This window comes from Pholcus phalangioides, unplaced genomic scaffold (genome assembly GCF_987345545.1).
Source record: "Pholcus phalangioides strain wild (caught in Gottingen) unplaced genomic scaffold, Ppha-v1.0 ptg000003l_1, whole genome shotgun sequence".
Taxonomy (NCBI): domain Eukaryota; kingdom Metazoa; phylum Arthropoda; class Arachnida; order Araneae; family Pholcidae; genus Pholcus; species Pholcus phalangioides.
Window position 1 is genome coordinate 46783395 of NW_028301596.1, and position 16601 is coordinate 46799995.

Consider the following 16601-nt stretch of genomic DNA (forward strand, 5'->3'; position numbering starts at 1 on the left):
GACGTGCTCATCGCCAGCCATGACGCAGAGCAACATCACAAGCACCTTAGAGAAGTGTTTGAAAGACTCGATAAGTACGGACTGACAATCAACACATCTAAATGCGTGTTCAATGTACCGGAAATTTCCTTCCTGGGCTATTTGGTCAATGAACACGGCTCGAAGCCTCTCCCGGACAGAGTTCGTGCAATCCAAGAATTTCCTCTTCCAGAAAACATCAAGCAGCTTCGAAGATTTCTGGGAACGTTGAACTTTTACAGGCGATTTATACCATCTACAGCAGCTGTGCAAGCACCACTTCATTCCTTCTTGTCCAGCACCAAGAAGAATGACAAGACGTCAATTCCTTGGACTCTTGAGACCAGACAAGCATTCGAAAAATGCAAAACTCAGCTCGCTAATGCCACTCTTTTGCACCATCCTTCAGCATCATCACCATTAGTTTTACATGTGGACGCCAGTGATTTTGCTATAGGTGCCGCCTTGCATCAAGTATCTAACGATAATCAGCTACAACCACTTGCATTCTTCTCGAAGAAGCTTTCAAGCGCACAAAGAAGTTATTCTGCATACGATAGAGAATTACTTGCAGCTTATTCTGCTGTCAAGCACTTCAGGTATATGCTAGAAGCAAGACAGTTCTGCATTTGTAGTGACCATAAGCCGTTGGTGTATGCGTTCAGGCAGAAACCAGAAAAGTGCTCACCACGCCAGCTACGACAGTTGAACTTTATCAGCCAATTCACAACAGAAATTCTCCATATAAAAGGTGTCGAAAATATTCCAGCTGATACTCTTTCTAGAATATTGACCATTTCTGTACCCACACCTTTAGATTATGTGCAACTCGCAGCTGACCAAGAGAATGACAACGATCTCAAAACCATCTTAAATTCTAGTGTATCATCTTTACAACTGAAAAAACTCAGCCTTCCTGACGCAACAGCCGAAATTTGGTGTGATGTGTCAAACGGAAAAATAAGGCCTTTTGTACCAATTTCTCAACGACGACAAGCGTTTGAATCATTGCATTGCTTATCACATCCTGGCATCCGAGCAACATCAAAACTGCTGAGCGACAGATTTGTTTGGCCTTCAATTAGATCTGACTGTCGTGAGTGGACTAGAGCATGTATTCCATGCCAACGCTCTAAAGTTCACCGACACACTCGATCCGCGCTGACTGAATTCAAGGTACCTAACAACCGATTTCAGCATATCAATCTTGACATAGTTGGTCCATTACCATTATGCCAAGGTTCTCGGTACCTCCTAACGATGACAGACAGATTCTCCAGGTGGATCGAAGCCTCTCCAATGCCAGACCAAACTGCCGAAACAGTCGCCAAAACATTAATTGCCACTTGGTTTTCAAGATTCGGCATACCGCACAGGATCACCACCGACCAGGGCAGACAGTTCGAGAGCCAGCTTTTCCAAAGCTTGAGCAGATATCTAGGATTCCAACATCATAAAACGACTGCTTATCATCCACAAGCAAATGGGCTGATCGAGAGACAACACAGATCGCTGAAAACTGCCCTGAGATGCCGTATTCAATCGAATCCTGCTTGGGTTGATGCTCTTCCATTCGCCCTACTGGGTCTAAGAGCAGCAGTGAAAGAAGACCTGGGATGCTCTTCCGGAGAAATCCTCTACGGAACTCCATTGCAGTTGCCCGGCGAGTATTTTTCGAAAACACCAGACATTATACAATCCGATTTCGTCCATCAAATCCAAAAGCTAATGCGTTCAATGAAGCCGGTGCCTACAACAACTCACGGATACACGCCGACGTATATTCCTAGTGATCTGCAATCCGCGTCGCATGTCTTCGTACGCAACGACGCACCACATCCTGCCTTACAACCAACATATCAAGGCCCGTTTCCTGTCAAAGATCGCAGAGAAAACTTTTTCGACATTGGCATCAATGGGGCAAGCAAGAGGATCTCCATTGATCGTTTGATTCCAGCTTTCCTTGGCGATAGCTTTAAAGTACCTTCAGAAGTGCCCATACAGCCATCCAGTACAGCGTTGCCAGCACAAGCAGTACCAGCAACTGTGACTCGCTCCGGTCGTCACGTCCACTTCCCCGACAGATATTCGACCACAAATTTCGTTGACACTAGGGGGGGAGTGTGTAGTGACCGATCATAAACGATACTCTGTGACGTCACGATGTCACGTTTTCTCGTTGTAGCGCTTTTCGCCTTGTGATGGATGGTAACCTAGCAACGGATGGCCAGAGAGTTTTCGAACGTTTTAAGGAGTTGATTGTATTTCGTCATAGAGTATGGATGTCGCGTATAACTTGTCCGTGTGTGTGTAAATAAAATGTTCATGTCTTTAAGAATGAAATTTACATCTTCTCATTGCCGTCGCCTTTAATATAATTATAATGCATCATATTATGTTATGTAATGTAACACATTCACACTCATACCATATTCAGTCATGAAATATTTAAATAATAAGTAAAAGTTTCATTTCCAACATTTTCTTGAAAAACCTTTTATAACCTTGTCACACAAACATGTAAACACTTACATAATATTTCAGGAATAAAATGAATTTTTCAAGAAAATTGCAATACCTCATCGTTAGTACTTTTCTAAATTATAAGAAATGAAATTTCGTGTAGCGTGTATATGTAATAATTTAGAGTACGTAGTAAATGTATGTTACATGTGACATATGTGTAACCTCCTCGCTCCAGAAGTATACATATGTGAATCTTCATTTTTTTTAGGCATTAAGAAGTTTTTAGAATGATTCTTTCTTCAAGTTAACATCTGAGGTACACATAGTGACTTCAGATCTTAACTCAGATGGTCCTAATAAAGATATTGACTGAAAATTAATTAATCAATTAATTAATTGATTTTTCTTGTTTGAGGGCAATTTCACACATACAACACAAACCAAAAATAATCAATAAAAAAATTTCTTTTCTGTAATAGTTTTATCTCAGGCGTGAAGAGAGGTAAAAATACTATTTTTAGTAGTTATACATTTTTATGCAAAACTGCCATTGTCTAGAGGGTGAGTTTTCATTACATTCTATTTAAATAAAATATTTGCCATAAATTCCTCATTCTGAAAAGCATATTTTCTTCAAGTTGAGCGAAACTCGAATAAACTCACTAGTTCGCCAAATCTTGTGAAGACGTATATTTCAGTTAAAAGTTAATAAAACTCATTACTTCAATCATTTATTACCAAAAATTCTATTAAAACATTTAATAATGGCTCATGACATTTGAATTTTACCAAAACTTGGAACTTTAATTAAATTAAATCCAAAATGGAATCGTTAAAAACTGATACTACGTCAGAAATCCATTGAATCGTCAATTTAATATTCCAATTTTTAATTTATAAGAAGGGGAATAAGCAAAAAAAGTATTCCCTTGTGAAAGGATACTGGTCCCCCTTTCCTAAACCATTCAGAACATCCGAAAGCTGCGCAAGTGTTGACCATTCTAATCAAAAATAAGACTGCACGTGTAGATCGTCATACGAATAGCCATAAGGAAAGCATTGCCAGCGAGATTCCCTGACCAGCCTTTTGACCGGAGTCACGTGACTCCGAATCTTTGCTTCACATTGTAACCCCTCGCGCGCGTGCTCTATATTATTCTTACTCTGTGCTGTTAACTAATGCTAACCTGTGGGAGTAGACAGGAAATTGGAGAAAGGGCGGCAGATGGTGAAAAAAGTCTGACAACACACCACAACAAACATTTGAAAAAAGAACACAGAACAAGCCTGTTTCACAGATACTCATTGAAGAAAAGTTTGAAAAAAGATAGGAAACAGCAAAGCTTAAAAAAATATTGCCATAGATCGCTGAAAGATATCATAGAGAGAGTTATCGTAGTAGAGTAAACTTGTATTAAGAGGAGTTTAACATTAGGGTAAACTGGTTTCACTGTACTATGTCAGCATACTGGTAGGAGGGTTGAAGTTGCTGACTTCCTATGATGGGGGGGGGGGGAAGGATTTTAATGATGATTAACTTATATCACCAACTACTAATACTAAATTTAAAATAAAATAACAGTTATAACCATTTTTTAGTATATTCAAGATTCTGTTATGAGAGGGACCATTTATTTCAGTTAGCATTCTAGCCACTTTATGATCAAGAACATAATATTGCGTCCAAACGCCAGTGGAACAAATTCAAACAAGTTCTCTGTTTTCTTACCTCTCTCCTCATCATTGCAAATCTATGTTGTAACCCTATAATTTCCCTCCCCCTCTTGTTTTTTTGTACATCCTGATAGTGATTTTTTTAAATGTACCTTTTTTATAAGAGTGAAAGAGAACAGGTAGTGTGAGGGTGAAAAGAGAAATCTACTTTGTTCCTACATTCTTATATTAACTTATCTATTATACTGTTTTACTCTTTCATTTTTTTTCCTTCCTTTTCTCTTCTACTTTTTTTACCCTTCACCTTTTCCTAACCTGTGATTAGGTTAGGACAAGTTTACCATATTTATCACTGATTTGTTAAATACAGAGCATCCAAATTGCATATCAAACAAATATACAAAAACTAGATAATACATATAACAAAATCAGATCCCAAATAACAAACACCATAAACAACAAAACAGAATGTCATAAGCTAACTATAAGACAAAACTACATTTATAGGCTAATAAAATATTAATTTTTAAACAACAAATGGTTAGAAAAACAGGTTCATCTAGATTAAATAACTTATATCAAGTGACAAAAACAAATAAAACGTTATTCCAAAAGAGTTATAGATACACTGCTCCAAAAATAATGAATCTATACCATGCAATCAATCACACAAATAATAACTTAAGATCCAATAACAATATCTTCACGTGTTCTATAAATTCCAGTCTAGAATCTATATTACAACAATAATGCAACAATGCAATATAACAACTCCTCTGTATGTAAAATTTCTTTGTTTCAGTAATACAAAAATCAATATATATGTATATATACTTTATATGAATCAATTATCAACATGTACAAACCACAATATGGCTGTTCCTGAAATAATATCATAAAGTAACCCTTATAGACCTGCTGGAAGGACATTCATGTCCTTTGAGGTCAATATAGTGTGTGCATTATATGCTTGTGTGTGTATATATGTTTGTATATTGCATAGATGTTTGCATATGCACATATCTTTGTATTTGTGCGATTAAAAAGGAAAAAAAATTGTCAATCGCTTTAAGAGAAGGGGTTAAGAATAGATTAAATTTCATTAATAAAATACAATTTTGATGCATGCTGGACTACTTATACTCAGACATTGTAAAGAATACTAACATACACAAACTTATGTCAGATAATTTTCAACTAAAGAAATAAAGAAATTTAATTTTTCCCATTTTACCCAAAAACCCCAGGTTTTTTTAATAAGAATAGGCCGTAGGCCTCAATATATTCTTATATGTATTAATTATTATACTCTGCATATTGGCTCTCTCACCAAGCACGTTCTGGTCACGTGAAAGAATCTCAGTACATTCTATACTGAAGCCCAAGATGATCACGTGACCCTTCGGACCCTCCGACGGGCCATGTGTGTGAGAACAGCAGATAAGCTCTAGCTCTCACACGAGATACATCCACTTCGTCTTTCTCTTAATCGAATGTAAATATGTACCTGTAAATATCTTTAGAACCTCATAATTAAATATCATGTATTTCATATGTCTCATCAATACAGAGTCGGATGTGCTACCGCCACCTTAGCATTGGTGACCACAGATTATTTAACGCAAATAATAATGCCTTCTGATTAGTTTGTGAAAGACACCATTTAGATGAGAAAAGCAGCAGCAAAGGATTTTTTGCCCAGCAACAACGGACCACAGAGCATCCCTCTCATAAGGTCACTTCTGCTTGACCTTTCGGTTCTTTTCCCTCTCCAGTAACAGAACGATGCCAGCAGAAGGGGACAACACTGCTCCCCCAAGTTTCCAGTAACGCTCTCCACCTTCCTCCCTTCTGGAAGACCAACGTTTCCCTGTGGGTGAGGCAATGTGAGAAAGCCTTCCTCCTCAGTTACATTACTAGTGACGATACCTAATTCGCTAATCTCGTCTCTAATGTTGATTTAGAGGCATTACATGGGGTTGATGATATCGTCTTCAATCCACCCAAGACGGAAAAATTCCAGGCTCTTTTGGACCAGCTGACCCAAGAGTTTACCGAAACTGAGTCAGCAAAAATCAAGAAGTAGCTGACAGAAATTCAACTCTGAGATGACAAATCATCACAGCTGCTACGGAAAATGTGCCAGCTCTCGGGATCTAGACTAACCGATGATTTCTTAAAGACGTGGATGCAACTTCTTCCCACTTCAATCCAAACTGTTCTCTCAATATCGTGTAAGTGAGGGTTATCCTTTTGTCATGCATATTTAGATGATATCCTCGTATATTCATCATCTGTTGAGGAGCACGAAAATCACCAAGGCAAATATTTGAGTGCCTACACAAGTATGGCTTGAAATTTAACATTTCTAAATGTATATTAGGTGTAAATAACTTGGAATTTTTAGGTCATTTAATTATTCCCCTTGGCCATTACCTAGAGAGAGAGATTACCTACATTAAACCATTACCTAGCAAAGTGCAAGAAATATTAGATTTTAATCATTTCAATGACTTTCTTTGTATAACTAAGTGTGCTTGACTGTTCCATTACAGCAATGATTCCCATAGGAAATGCTGCAAGCTATTCCGGGAAAAAGTTATTTAGGATGCAGCTGTAGGGCTGTCATTTCAAACTAGTGTCTTGTGGCAATTTAAGCCCTGTTTACAAGTGCAAGTGCCCTGTTACAAGAGCTTGCTTTGATGAACATAACCTGCATAACAACTTTTTTCCCCTCAAAGGAAAAAAGGAGGGACCCTCCAAAAAAAACCTCATCTTTCTCACGCGAGAATCGGGGGTATGTGTTCACACCTACCTCCTCTCCCATAACCATTTGCTCTGCAAAAACAACCATCAGCAGTCTCCCATTCAACCAACACAAGTGATAACTTCCGAAAAAAGGGGAAAATATTGGCATAAACTAAACATGATGTAAATGGTTTAAAACAAAAATCCCTGATACTGGTTTCTTGCCAGCTTTTTTATTTGCCATGTAAACAAGGCTTTAGGATGCTGCCAAAGTGTCTCAAGATTGGTAAAAGGTGCACAAATCATGTAAGATTTTTAAGTGCTGTGAATTTATGTACAAAATGTGAGAATCCTTGAAGATGCTATAAATCAAGTTTTTTTGCCTCCAATGCATGTTAACCACACATATATAATCCCACAAGCTGTGTGACCAATGTTAATCTGATTTGTGGGAAATTGGTGTTACTCAACCATCAAATTTTAGAAATTCTTGAATTTTCCTAAACTTCTGCAACTTTTTCCTATTTTCTGACTTTTCTATATAGATAGTACTTGTTTATATAAGTAGAAGTTTATATGAATTCAATGGTTTTCATAAGAAGCTTTTTTTTTTGTTTGAAAGTTTGATTAAAATGAAACATGCTGAAGATTTTTCTATACTTACAAGTTCGTTATCTACATCACCGAGGACCACGGTTTTGCCCAGATGTCCTCCTGCAAAATGCTGAGCTACCGACAGACCACTGAGAGCATATGCTGTATGGTAGAAATCTTTCTTTCTAGAAGAATAAAAAGTGTTCAACTATGAGAGAGGAAGTGATAAAAAGATTGACCCATACAAATTTATTCTATTTAGTACTTACACAATAAACTCTGCATGTACAAAAAACTTTATAAGCAGTTGAGTATGTGCAGATTTTAATACACTTAAAAATGCACAAGAAAAAATCAGTTCTCAAAACATTTGTACATAGAAAATCTGCTACAGAAAAATGATTTTAAATGCAGGAGTAAATAAACAAATTGTGTGCATTCTAGAAAAAATTCATTATAAATTTCATGAAAAGTCTTCATGTTTCCCAGTAAAAACCTTGCTGTACAGAAATATTTGTTACACGAAAGACCAGTACATAGAAATTCCCTCTGCATCTACTTACTTTCCAGGCTTGTCAATCAGACCACCACCACCAGCTTGGCAATTGACCAGTAAGTATTCTTGAAGAGCTTCTTGGTTGAAAAGCCAACTGCAAGTGCTCATAGTATCCCTATCTGAAGGGGGGAGGGGGAAGAAACCAAAATGACTTACATTTTCATTACTTGGATATGAATGAAAAATAATAGGTTAAAGAAGAAAACATATGAAAATACAATAAATGTTACAAGGGTTTTAAAAGTAAATTTTCATCTATAACACCTTTTTAAATCAATAGTACAAAAATATCCTCTTTGAATCAATATTTCATAAGTCTTAAAACAATTTATTTATTTAAAAATTTGAAGCAACAGGTTAAAACCCAATCAGAAATTTGCAGAGAATACAAATAAATAACAAAATATACAAATTACAAATAAATAACAAAATATACAAATTACAAATAAATAACAAAATATACAAATTACAAATAAATAACAAAATATACAAATTACAAATAAAATAACAAAAAATTACCCAAAATACACAAAAAAAGATGAGAAAATCTATATCGTCACCTTGGAATAAAACCTCATGCATCAAAAATTCTCAATTTTACAGGAACAGCAAAAACAAATAAAAATGTGTTGTTATATTGAATAACACATATACACACATGGTAGAGTTAGAATTGAAAAATTAAAGTCACTGGTCCGCAGACATCATGACTAGTCTGATAAACAAAATATGCTCTGAATAATAAAAGTTTATTTTCCTAAATATCATTTAAAAGAGTGATATACCACTGAGGGGTGCCTTATTACTTAAATCACAGCTGTTGATTTTGTGGTTTTATCGAAAAACAAGTGTGGAGGTTAAAAAAGGCATTATTTTTAAATTACATTTCCAAAAAAATCATTCTGCAAAATATATTTTCTTCTAAGATATACTGAATTGCTTGCATTTGAAAATTCAAACAGCAACATTAATTAAAAAATAATTAAAACAAAATATCTTCATAAAAATGCAAGTTTTATTTTTATTTCTCAGCATATTTAGCAAAAGATGACATTTTCAGCTGACAGAGCTGCTGCAAAGACAGACAAAAAAAAAAAAAAAAAAGACTCTGGAATGTGCTTTCTGTCACTGTCAGGGGTAAGGAACGAAAGAAACCACCCATTTTTTCAGCTAGATAAGATAAAAAATTAATTGGGTGGATTCTAAAGGATTGAGAATCAGCTGATATTCACAACTGATAGTGATATTCTAGTGCAGACATGCCAACATTGGCTTAGCTTGTGTCAATAGAATGATGAACGATCAGAGCTTGTCCATGGGGGTACCCCCTAGGACAACATAATCATAATACAATAAAAAAAATCACTCAAAAATTTAATTTTTTTTTAAAGTTTTTAGTTGAAAGTTCATTATACCTCATTGGCACTGAAACATAGAAGGTTCAGGCCACATTACCCCCTTTCAAAGCAACTCGTCGAGGCAGCAGTGTCCCCTAATAATTCATGAACATTCAATGCAATCCCAACCTGCATACGCCCTTGTGGGCCATATATACGGACGTTTAGCAATCACAGAACTCCCCCCCCCCCCCGTTTTCTTCATATCAGAGCTCCTATACAGCACTTACAGCAAAACATTCTTTCCGATAAGAGTTCTGCAAGCTTGACCATGCACTATGTAAATGAAGGTGGGTCTGGACCCACAGCGCTGAACCACTCAAAAACCTGTTTTTAGTCCACAGCGTTGGTCGGTTTTGACAGAAAACAGGTTTTTGCTGTTTTTTAAAACTTCCCCCCCCCCTTTAAGTTATCGTTATCAGGATGCTATGTAAGAGGTTAGAAAGTGTTCTCTCCCCCCCCCCCATCCTTGTTGACAAACTATACTATGGATCTCCATAATCAATCTCTATGATCCATGTATGTGTGGAGCTGCTTCTGCAATGGCCTTCCTATAAAGTGAAAGTGGATGTATGACAAAAAAAACCGTTCCCTTCAGTTCTTGATCAACTTCTTTCAGTTGACCAGATTCAATACTTTTTTCCTGGGAGGCTTTCTCAAAGGATCTACAAAACATATTGTACATTAAAATAATTAATTGATGTAGTCTACATTAGATAGTTGACATGCCTCACAATGGATGAATAAAAGAAACATGCAGCATTTTAGCTGAAAGGGGAAAAAAAGTCCCATTTCAGAATGAAGAAAAACGGAACCGAATATTTTGCAAGCAATTATGCAGGAAAGAAAAACAAGAGTTGTCATGTTCTACCAATACCCATTTACCATACATCCTATTTGACCAAATGTTATCAGAAAATATGAGTCCTAATGTGACCACATAAAGATAAAGCGATGCGGATTGTATAGATATATATATGGAATACAATCGTAACAAAAGTCAGTAAACTGACTTTTCTAAAATCAGTAACTGTTAAATAAAAAATATCAAGATGCCGAGGAAGCTCATTATAAAATTCAGAAAATCTGTTCACAGCACAGTATATATTTACCAATATTAGTATACAATGACTTGATGGCAAATAAACAATTCAATCTCAAATTGTGGCATTTAATATTAAAACTTATTTCGCTAAGAATAGATATGCAATCAATATGATTATTCAACAGTTTCCTGAAAAAAAATAAAAGAGCAAAAATAAAGAGCAAGTAATCTCTGCATTTTTGTAAGCTAAAGCTACTGCAATTGAAACTGTTGCATGGATGAGTAAATGATGATCAATTCATACACTGGAATATTTGACATCTCATAAAATATCTACTGTGCTTATGATAGTTTTAATCAGTTGATAAGTTAGAAATTTGGACTTTTAATTGCTCAAAATAATGTAAATAAAACATGATTATATATAGATTCATTTAATTATATAGCATTACTTGTTTAATTATTACATTTTAAAACTTATGTGAGAAAATACACACAAATCAGTGACATTCACATACATAATGCGCATTCTTACCTGTTTTACAAAGTTTCCTATGAAGAAGAGGAAATGTGCCTCCTTGCCAGAATGAATAACAGCTATCCACAAGTTTATTTGTTCTTCCTTGAAAGCCACCTTCATATTTCATTTGCCTATTTACGAGCCACCTCTGACAAAACAAAGGGTGGGATTTTAAAGAAGCTATATAAACCAATCAGGACAGTGAGAATATGAAATTTAACAAACCCTGATAAATTACTATAATTTCCCCATAATAAAACCACAGCTTATACAGTTTAAAAAGTTAATTTTCAGTTATATTGGCTAATTTAAAGCTGTGACCTATTCATTAACTTTTTTTTTTGAATAGTAATAGACTTTTATGCACATTTTTCACCTATTTTTTTTTTTTTCTACCAGTTTTTTTAACTCCAGTATAATGTCTAATGATTAAACAGTAATATTATTAAATTCTCACAGGAAAATAGAAAGTGGGTATTTACTTTCTATTTTTCTGTGAAAATTTAATATTACTGATTAAACACTAGACATCCTGGAGTAAAATAAAAAACATTTTTTTTTTAACTGTTTTAAAATAAATAGGTGAATTATGTGCATAAAAATCTATTACGAATGTATTTACTTGAGTTTTCTTGAATAAATAAAAAAATACAATCGCCCTACCAGCAAACTATCAATATTGCACATGTTCTCTTTATCCAACAAAACCAATGATGCGTAGCCACAGAATGTATAACCACCATGAGCTTCCATATGAGGGACACCACCAAAACCACCTTCATAGCTCTGACAGCTAAAAATATTAGAAAGAAAAGTCAGAATTCCCTACGAAATATTTTTTCATGTAAGTTCTTCATATGTATTTCTCTTCAGTGATATTTTTAAATTGAATGATGATTTTCTCATTGCGAAAATTCTCTATTTTAGTTTCATCAGTTCCATACACTGTTTAATATTTTCCCCTCCAGTAAGAAAAGCTGTGAATAATAAGGGAGGGGGTAGATTGATAATTTTTTAGTCCATTCCCTAGGAAAGAGTCTTGTGTGTGTTCACCACTTTTATCAAAATATATCAGCACCACAATTGTTAAATAAGTAGTTCTTCAATTTATTCAAAACAAAGCTACTACAAAAGATGTTGATTAAATTGTACTGGAATGGCTTCATATTCAAAGGGGGGACAAGGCATTGGCCAATGGCAGCATGATTGCTGTAAAACCTAAAGGGAAATTAAGAAATCGCAAACAGTGTTACTATACATTAATAGTATGGCATTGAGAGATTAAAGTGTTTCTTGCACAACTGAATATTATGTGATTGAACCACTGATATTCAAGCAAACTCACTGTTAAAAGCCCAGCTGACTGTATAAGTGCTAAATATATTTCCCTTACTCTTTCATACAAGAGCTCATTAAAAACATTTACTGTCCCACAAATTGATGCAAAAAAAATGTTTTCAATACAATGAAATGGAGCACATTTTTCACAATACAATGAATGTGAAAAACTAATTTTTAGTAATTTAAACTTAAAATTGAAAGTTGCTTTTGTTTCAGGCTGACAAAAAAACTTAATCGTTTGTCTACCTCACATGCACTGTTTCGAACATACCCAATAATATAATTTACATAAAACCTAACTTATCATTTAAAAAGAAATGTGGCTGGATTTATATTTAAATTTAGAATTCACATATTTCAAAACAAAAACAAATGACAAAATCAAGACCAAAATATACCTTGCAACCCACTCAGCTGTCTTTACAGTGAGTTCGGGAATCATGATATTCAACAACCTTGCAACAGATAATGCACAGTACACACCTCTGGAAATACAAGAATAGCACATTTTTTAAAACATTAGTAGCAAAAAACTGCAAACTCAATATTTGTTTTCTTCCTTTTTTTTTTTGTTTCTTAAATTAATGGCAATAATTGAAAATTGGTAATATGAATTTATAATCCAGAAGCCTTGTGAATGTCAAAATTTGGCATTGCCAGGGTTAAATCAGGAAAGTTGGCAACTCTGTATAACAAAGTCATTCAGAAATGCTCATACATCTTAAATGTCAGTGGTAATTTTTACCTAATATCAATTTCTGAGGACTGGTGCATCGCAAAAGAACCATCTGGCTGCTTCACGCTCAACAGAAAATTTAGTAGTTTTTGCCTACAAAAAATCAAGAAAGAAAAGTATGAAATTAACAATATTATGCAGTATATTCATAAATAAAATGAATAGTACTCTGTGATTTATAATTCACACATTGAGGGAAAAACTCTTACATAGTGAGTGTTTGTTGAGATTAAAAAATTTTGTCAGAAAGAACAAAAGGGCATTTGTCAGTTTAAAGAATAGTAGCTTTGTCAAATTTTTATATTGACCTCAGCAGTATTTGTCTCGAATGATTTTATTTCTCAAAGTGGACTATATCCTCCCATGGGAACGATGGAACATACAGGGGAGGGGAATAATAGTTACAGATACAATACAGGATCTCTTAGAAGGATGGGGGGGGGGGGGGCAATGAACAAAAAAGGTTTGGAGAAATGTGATTAGAAACAAAAAAAAAGCTAAATGGTAGGTGAAAAATATTAAACAATGTGCAATGAGAGGGAACGGACTGAAAAACAAATACAAATTAAATAAAAATAAATAAATAATAACACGTACAAATATACAAATAATATAACACTAAATACCTGTCTATGGCTTCATATGCTTCAGTATCTTGTAATATGCATAGAGCATTGACGGCAGCATATGTAGGAGCCAAATGTGCTTCTTGACCAGGTCCACCTACAAAAAAATAAATGTTTCAAAACATGGATTAACTTTTCTATAAAAGAATGAAATTCTATCATGTAATCAAACACAAAACTCTATTTTGGTCAATGCTTTAATTTATATTTTCTAGATATCTCCCAATCTAACATCTGCATTTACACACTTTGGCTCCTGAGGAATAGAAGCTGCTGTTGCATGCTCAGCACATGAGTTTAACACATTCCAATGAATTCTTTTTGGAAGCTTTGCAACTATGATTTCAAAAAAGCTGAAATTTTTTAGATTGAAAATTCTTTTTCTCTCATCAGTTTCAAAATAAAATATTAGGACTTGTTGATATGTTATTTGCAGTTGAAAACTTCAAATTTTTTTTTTAGTTTATGTGCACATTGCAGGTATTTAGTAGCTGTGTTTTAACACAAGAACAATGGATAGCAGTCATTTTGACTGCAACAGAAAAAATAGACAAATTATTTTTCTTGACCGAATCTCCTTAAAACAGTACCTCTTCAGTGACTTATTTTCGCAATAAAACCGTGTTTATGTACCAATTTTTTGGAACTTTGGACAAAAAGGCTTGCTAACAAAGACTAATCTCATGTTTTGTTACTTTAAAAAGAGATTTGAATACGATTTTTTGAGCTTCTGTAATTTGTGGCTTCATTTTCACTTGGCAGTCCACTGACAATGTTTGAAGTACAATACGCTTGAGAAATTTGCGAAGAGATTGAATGCGTGAAATGAAAAAAAAACGGTGAATAGCCACCAAATCTTGAGAAATGTAAAATGCATGATAAAGACAGCTTTTCGGTGGTGATCACATCATGCACTGAATCAATTAATTTCATCAAAAACATTGACACTCATTAGTAGAGAGGTAAAATTTCATAATTTCTGGCAGAAATTTCCTTTGTCCATGATTTCAATACTGTGTGTACAAGATACTCACGACCTAGACTTTCTCTGCTTATATTAGATTATATTATTATTTCTCCGCTTATTTTTTTTTTTTTTTCTGTCAAAAATATGTAGTAAAATAATGGCTTTGCACATCATCCAGCAGGGCCTCTAGGCTTAGGTATTTGGCAGGGCCACTGGGGGGTCCATCTATGGTGCATTTATAGTGTGAAGAAACAAAAATGATAAGAATCGTCTCAGTCCCCAAACTGGAGCCCTATCCATGGGTAAAATCGTGAAAAATTAAAATTCCTTTTGTAGTGTGACATTGTACCAGTGAATGCAATGCAGTAAAAATGCAAAGATCTATAAAAACGCTGAATGAATTGAATAGCATATGATGACGAGCTTCTTCAAAAGGTATAAAATCCAAAGGTTTCTTTGAATGGAACAAAATGGGTAATGGAGAAAAACAAAAACTATGATAGAATATCTGTTTCATCTCCCCCAATATTAATGTTCACACATAAGAAGACTGTCCATTTCAGCATGATTTGCAATCACATTAGTGCAATATCTCTATGACGATCAAAATGACTGCTACAGTTATTTTAGGTATAACTTCATTTTACTACTAAACTAAACCTAGAGCATTTATATTTTAGTAATTCAAGAGCCTTAACAAGATGAGAAAAATCGTGAAATTTCAATAACCTGAGATAGACCGTTTGGGTGTAATCACCTGTCAAAGTAGCTTTGCAGTAAAAATGACTGCTTCCGTCATTCTAGTGCTAAATATAATATTGCATCTATACAATTGCATCGAACCATTCAACACTGAATTAGGTAGGTAGATTGATTTAAATGACTTAGGTAGTAGGGTTACTGCTGGTTTTCTAGTAATTGTAGCCACTAATCAAATAAAAAAATTTGTCAATGAAATAGGAGGAAAGATTCGGTACAATGCCATCAGAGAGCAGTTATAAAATGAAAAAAAAAAGAGAAAAATGTTACCTCCAAAGCCACCATTTGGATGCTGACATGATTTCAAAAAATTGATGATACTGGAAAGATATTTGAAAACAAAGTAAAATATCAGTGCACATAATAAATCACTCGAGTCAGTTACATTGAGCATGGTTTACAACAAGAATCTCACTATAGTGGTTGATTTGTGAGTAACTGTCGAAGACAATACAGAAATATATATTCAGTTATAGTGAGATGAATTTTATGAAACTTTTGCTATAATGTCAACAAAACTCTCCAAAAAGCCTTTTCTTTAAGCATTGATATAAAACGGGTGAATTACTATCACTTATCTTCATACCTGCTACTGGTAAACATTAGTCCGAGATATTTTTAACAAAGGATAGACACAGAAAAGTTTAATTTTTTTAACCCCCGCCCCCTCATATTTACAGGCTCCTCTATTATGTACACGAGATTATGTGGCACAATTTTATCAGACTTTTTTTCCCTCCCAGTAACTTGGAGAGCAGGGTCACAGCCAGGGTTAACCGAAATTTCATTTTAAAGTCATTTCAGAAGAGCTAAACTCATTGTACTAAAAAACTTTTTGATCATCAGAAAAATGTTAACAAATCCATACAGCCATGGAATTGAGCAGTGGTGCAATAATTGAGAATTTTAATTGTTCAATCGGTCTGAAAAATCATTTGATATTTTGAAATTTTATGGGGAAAAACATCAGTGAGATCAAATATTAATTTCCTGATTGGATCCTGTTCACTCACGAATATTAGAATGGAATAATTTAAAAGACAAATTGCAATGCAATAGCAACAATTTTTTACAATTTATAATTATAAATCAAAGGAATACCCATATTTTTTGGCATGCTGAAAAATTTGACCGAAAAAAAAAGATTTTTTTTC

General features: G+C 34.4%; 1 protein-coding gene across 1 annotated transcript in view; it reads right to left on the reverse strand.

Annotated features, from left to right (window-relative positions):
* Fntb (Farnesyl transferase beta subunit) overlaps window positions 1-16601 on the reverse strand; it is a 37291-nt gene that overhangs the window by 6769 nt on the left and 13921 nt on the right. The window contains exons 5-12 of the mRNA XM_089249231.1: window positions 15718-15767; window positions 13722-13818; window positions 13105-13188; window positions 12758-12844; window positions 11682-11811; window positions 11034-11166; window positions 8064-8175; window positions 7571-7685 (exon numbers count right to left, since the gene is read on the reverse strand). Coding sequence (XP_089105357.1) covers window positions 7571-7685; window positions 8064-8175; window positions 11034-11166; window positions 11682-11811; window positions 12758-12844; window positions 13105-13188; window positions 13722-13818; window positions 15718-15767 — 808 coding nt within the window. The remainder of the gene's footprint in view (window positions 1-7570; window positions 7686-8063; window positions 8176-11033; window positions 11167-11681; window positions 11812-12757; window positions 12845-13104; window positions 13189-13721; window positions 13819-15717; window positions 15768-16601) is intronic.